The 5,775-nt window shown below is 41.8% G+C and overlaps 1 protein-coding gene across 2 annotated transcripts in view; it reads right to left on the bottom strand.

Annotated features, from left to right (window-relative positions):
- Positions 1-2,007: 2,007 nt before the first annotated feature.
- The window catches only part of HARBI1 (harbinger transposase derived 1), a 4,604-nt gene continuing 836 nt past the window's right edge, over positions 2,008-5,775 (bottom strand). For both annotated transcript variants that reach the window (XM_072422027.1, XM_072422028.1), the window contains exons 2-3: positions 4,276-5,019; positions 2,008-2,439 (exon numbers count right to left, since the gene is read on the bottom strand). In XM_072422027.1, the coding sequence (XP_072278128.1) occupies positions 2,066-2,439; positions 4,276-4,945 (1,044 nt within the window). In that variant the 5' untranslated portion in view covers positions 4,946-5,019 and the 3' untranslated portion in view covers positions 2,008-2,065. The remainder of the gene's footprint in view (positions 2,440-4,275; positions 5,020-5,775) is intronic.

The raw sequence follows: 5,775 nt of genomic DNA, 5'->3' as shown, positions 1-5,775 counted from the left end.
TGGCCACAGATTTAAGTCAGTATGAATACATTCATGATATGCCTTAAAAAAACATCAATATGATTAATAATATGGGGCAGCATGGTGGCTCAGAGATTAGCACTCTAGCCTTTGCAATGCTGGGTCCCAGGTTTGAATTTTGGCTAGGACACTATCTGAATGGAGTTTGCAGGTTCTCCCTGTGTTTGAGTGGGTTTCCTGAGTACTTCAGTTTCCCCCCACATTCCTAAAAAAATAAACGCAGTTAAGTTAATTGGCTTCCCCCTAGAAATTGACCTACGACTGCAATAAAGACATATGACTATGGTAGGGACATTAGATTGTGAGCTCCTTTGAGGGACAGCTAATGGCATGACTATGGACTTTGTACAGTGCTGGGTAATATGTCAGCACTATATAACTACTGTGTAATAATAATAAGAAAAACCCTCCACCTTTCATCAATCATTTCTTTCTTTTTTTATCCATATGATTCTGCCAATATCACATTTCTAGTCCCTGGATGACAACACTCACTTCTGTATCAAGACAACAGAAACAAGACAAGACCACAGAACCCCATCCTGTTTCTCACAACATAGAGGAGGTGGCTTTGTAATCTTGTGTAGTGTAGGAGAACAATAAAGGTGATATAGAAAGCACAGACAGGATTTTTTATCAAGATGTACCTGTTGAACAGGTGTAACAAAAGACTGTAAAGCTGCGTACACACTGCCAATTTTTGTCGTTGGAAAGGATCTTTCACGATCCTTTCCAACGACAAGGGAGTGCACGATGCATGAACGGTGCTGTACATACAGCACCGTTCATGCTCTATGGAGAGGGGAGGGGGAGAGCGACGGAGCGGCACCCTGCTGCGCGCTCTCTCCTTCACTTTCATTAGGATCAGCTGTCGTCCATCGTCCGTGGATCCGGCAGGTCGGTCGTCCGGACGATGGACGACACCGACTGTACACACGGCAGATTTTCGCCCGATAATTGGCCGATGCCGATTATCGGGCGATAAAAATCTGACGTGTGTACGTAGCTTAAATGGTATATTTAACAGACCAAGAGGGAGTAAAGTGGATTAGTTCAATGCTGGGGTTTGCTTGCACATTAAAGTAAATGTATGTTCAGCTCAACTTTAAATGCATACTGTAAATGTTTCTTATATGTCCTCGTCACACACACCGCTCCAAGACTTTTCTAGAGCTGCTTCCACTCTCTGGAATGGTCTTCCTCGTCCTATTCGGCTTGCTTCCACTTTCTGCTCATTTAAAAGATCATTCAAAACTTGCCTACCCACCCGTCTGTCTCCTAAAACTCCCACTACTTCCCACCAATACATACCCCCCTACTGTGTGCTACTTACCCCACTTTTTAGATTGTAAGCTCTTTGGGACAGGGTCCTCTCCTCCTCCTGTGTCACTGTCCATATCTGTCTGTCCTTTCCAATCCCTATTTATTAGATAGTGCTGCGTAATATGTTGGCGCTATATAAATCCTGTTTATTATTATTAATAATAACAACAATAATAATAATATGAGGCATGCGATACAACAGAAGTTCAATGTACACAGCTCACATATCAAATGGATATATTAAGTGCTAAGCTAAGTGATTAAGTCCGCTTTTAAACTTTGAAAAAAATATTGGAATGGATGGTATTCTATACACTGCAGGAGTTTAAAGATGCCATTCCAGTGCACTTGCTGAAAGTAAATTTAAGTGGGAGATCCTACCTACCTATATCACACTTTGTCCTATAGAAGCAAACTTGGGTTTATTCCACCCCACCCTGCTTCCCACTGGGTGTGCAGAATTTCTGTAATCATTTTACTGATAAAAATTTAGTGCAGAACATTATTGGTGATGCCTGGAATTTGACCTCAACTCTGTACACACTTCTGGGAAAAACATTGAGCCAGTTATTAATTCTGGGAAATCATACAAATAGTGTGCTGTTGCCATAATTAAAAAACCTAATATCTAAATATCTGGGTATAGCAAATCTGGCCACGTGGTAAAAAGAAAAATAAAACTTTATTTGCACAGAGTTACAAAAACGTAATTTATATAGTATCAGCTGAAATGTGTGAGGACAAGTTCCTGTCTCATGCGATAAGCTTCTGTTTCTACTGTTTCCATATTGTTACAGTCCTCTCCAGCCTCCAGAGCAGTACATCCAATATCACACCAGATATCCAGGCCATGTTGTAATGCAATGTTATGTAATATGCAACAGGCCAAAACAATCTGAGATGATTTTTCAGGAGAATACTGCATTGTAGCCCGAGAACCATCAAGACAGCGAAAACGGTGCCGAAGAGCTCGCTGGGTGCGCTCCATGATGCCGTGAGTAGCGGTATGGCCCATGTTGTAACGGTATTCCTGGGGACTCTCAGGTATCTGAACCGGGGTCATCAGCCAAGGCCGGAGAAGAAATGCACTGTCCCCTGTTAAAAAACAAATAAGCAAAAAGATACAATGAACAATATTAGATAATACATTTACATTTTAAATCTATTGTTTTATTAGTAGTGGATAGAGTGGGATGGTATTAGAACATCTGCTTGGTTTTTGTGGTATCTGAGACCCTGTTGTGGGATGTATGAAGATTACAATAAAAACCTGGCAGCAGGTCTGTCTCCTCCCCACTCTACTAAAAAGAATTGTATTACTATTAATATCCCTGTTGGATACATTGCATCTCTGCCTTTGTGCCAAGAAGTGGGTAGGATCCTTCACAAGTAGAGAAAAGCAGAAATAATTTTTTTTGTTGTTGTTTTTTATTTCCCCTTTACTACTTCTTTCCAAAACAGAAACATTTTGACTGAACACATTATAAATGCGATGAAATAGCAAATTGCCCTCATCACCAACACTTCTCCATCACTTCATCTCCTCCTGGTCCTCAGAAATCTTCTCCAAACCTTTGCCACACACCAATATTACTCAGTTTAGCTATTCCTTTAATTATTTTAGTCGGTTTCAGACTGCACCATTTCCTGGTGAATGGTACAATCCATCCTGAATTGTGTATATAATTTAATTTCTGCACCATGACTTAGGAATCCGAGGTCCAGTAATGGAGCTTGGACCCTGAGTTGGGTGCATTCTATTTAAGCATTCAGTGCAGGCAAACTTGGCAGTACAGAAATATGGACGCTACCTTTGGTGACCTTAGAATTAGAAATGACACTGAAGTTTGCACTTTTAAGAATCGAGCCAACGAGACATCTTTATTTATTTCTATTCTGTAATGTGCCAAAGCCTCTATTGCTCACAGGAGCTCTGACATGCTGAATAACAGAAGGTAGGACTAAGCATTAGGAGCAGGGAGGGCTTAAACTCAAAGCAAAATTCCAGGGCCCCATAAACAGCCTGACCCTAAAAAGAAATCACAGGGACAGATTGGTTGGAAAACTAGCACGGTACTTGTTATACCCTGAGGATTAACAGTTCCAAGATTCTCAGAAATGAAAATTCCTTCATGTTTAAAATTGGACTAGGAGAGCAGTCACCAACCAGTGGTCTGTGAAAAAATGTTGTTGGTCCACAGAAAAATGTGGACATTATTTGCATTTTTATGTTTTATTAATAATACAAAAATAATATTATAATAAATTCTTTTATTCTGAATGTCAATTTTCTCCTTTATATTGCAGTAAATTCACAAACTGTACTAGAGACGGAAAAACAAGGTAGGCGCAGCGTGACATCAGTGTAATCCTAAATTCTATGAGGCAACCGCTGCCGAGCCGTACGCTTCAGTATTGTTTCCACCATTACAACAGTCACCCCGCTCCACGAATATCGATTCTCATCCGATTGTTTTATTTTGTTTTTTTCTCAGATGCTCTTTTAGGTAAGTATGACCATAACTGTGTATTTTCTTTACCTGTTATATTTAATGGCATTAAATAGTTTGGCTTTGATAACTATCATTTCTTGTTTGGTTGTAGATTAAAAAAAAAAAAAAAAAACCCATATTGAATAAGAAAAAGCTAACAAATATTTTTTTTCTTTAGTAATACCAAAGATAATGCAACTAATGATAATAGTAACAATAATAATACTTCACTTAACTGTGAGCTGATCAATGAATCAGAGTCTGCCCTTCTCAGGCACCATTAGGAAGATCATATCAGCTGGATTTAAAATGATGAATTTAGTGGTTCTTGAGGTACGAAAGGTTGCTGGCCGCTGTACTAGGGCACATGTATAAGTAATTTTTCTTTACCCATTTCTGAAAATATTTGGTTCACCTAATTCCTCTGAATTTGACTCACCCAGCAACCAGCCTTCCTTGTGCATTTTTGTCTCAAACAAACAGCAGAGCTCAGATTGATGAAGAACAACACTGTCCTGCATGCTGCCTGGTCGTTGGGTTTCAGCCCACAGTAGTACGCCTTGAGCATCACAGGCGAGAAGACAGTTTAAAGAATGCATGCCCCTTCTGTTTACATATGACATGTCCTCAGCATTAGGGGCTTTGATAGTTACATGCATGCAGTCTACAACTCCCAGGACCCCAGGAACCCCAGCCAAATTATAAAAGTCATCCTTTAGCTTCTGCACAGAGGCTTCCTCATTAGGAAAACTTATGAACTGCGATGCTCTCTCCACCAGGGCTTCAGTTACGTTAGTGACGCAGCGACTCATGGAGGCTTGGCTGATTCCTATAGTGTCTCCCATGCGTGTCTGAAATGACCCCGAGGTGTAAAATCCAAGAGCGGCCATAATCTGGGTCTCTGGGCTGATTGCTCTGGAACGCTGCGTTGGTCTGGAGAGGCTTCCACCCAACAGCTCAACCAAGTAGTCAATAAAGGGACGAGGGAATCCATACATTGAAAGTAAGTATTCATCCGTGACATCATCCAGCCGAAATCTGTCAAGTGTGCGATGTCCCCGACCATACAGCAGTAAGTCACAGTCTAGGATTGTAATAGGAATTGCCATGTGTGAAACTACAAATGGACGCCCAAGGTAAAGTTAATTCCCCAAAGTAGTCTGAGACATCACATCAGGAATTACTAAAACATAAAAAGAAAGAATTAAAGAAGATTGTATTTATTGTATGTATTACAAGGAAATATATATTCAACAATAGAGAATTATTAAAGTGTCATTATTGGAGTGTCTAGTGCAATCTTAGTGCTCTGTTTATAAAACAGGGAATCAGAAATTTAATCGAGGAAATCTTCCTGGTCCATGTGTTTCAATGGCAGTAATTGATTCCCACCAGGGAATATTTGAGGGAATGTCAGATCCCTGTTTTATAAATAGATCCCTGAATGAATGCAGCTCAGGAGTTCAGCTAAGCGCAGCACAACATGCTATCTGCACACTTGTTTCAAATGTGACAAACAAAAATAGGCTTTACACGCAGGCAATTAGTATTCTTTAGAATAAGTTCAGCAATGGCAGCCCATCTCCCGCAGTCCTCTGTGTGATCACACTGTACCTGTAGGCCTGCGGGGGGGAGGTCACACAGAAGACAAGCCTGCTGGGGACCAATTCCTCAGAGGAGGAACCACAGCCCACAAAAGGAATGTGTGGGGGACCAATGGCCCAGAGGAGGATCGTGCAGGGGACCAACTGCGCACAGGAGCAGGCCGCAGGGGGACCAGTGCTGCACAAAGGGGACCCGCAGGGGGAATTTGAGGGGGACTAGTGGCGCACAGGGGGAGCCTGCAAGGGGAGTGGCTGCGCACAGGAGGAGCCCGCGAGGGGACTGGCTGCGCACAGGAGGAGCCCGCGAGGGGACTGGCTGCGCACAGGAGGAGCCC

This window comes from Pyxicephalus adspersus, chromosome 9, assembly GCF_032062135.1.
Source record: "Pyxicephalus adspersus chromosome 9, UCB_Pads_2.0, whole genome shotgun sequence".
Lineage (NCBI taxonomy): Eukaryota > Metazoa > Chordata > Amphibia > Anura > Pyxicephalidae > Pyxicephalus > Pyxicephalus adspersus.
The sequence above is the reverse complement of the archived record's forward strand: the minus strand, read 5'-3'. Positions and strand labels throughout refer to the sequence as shown.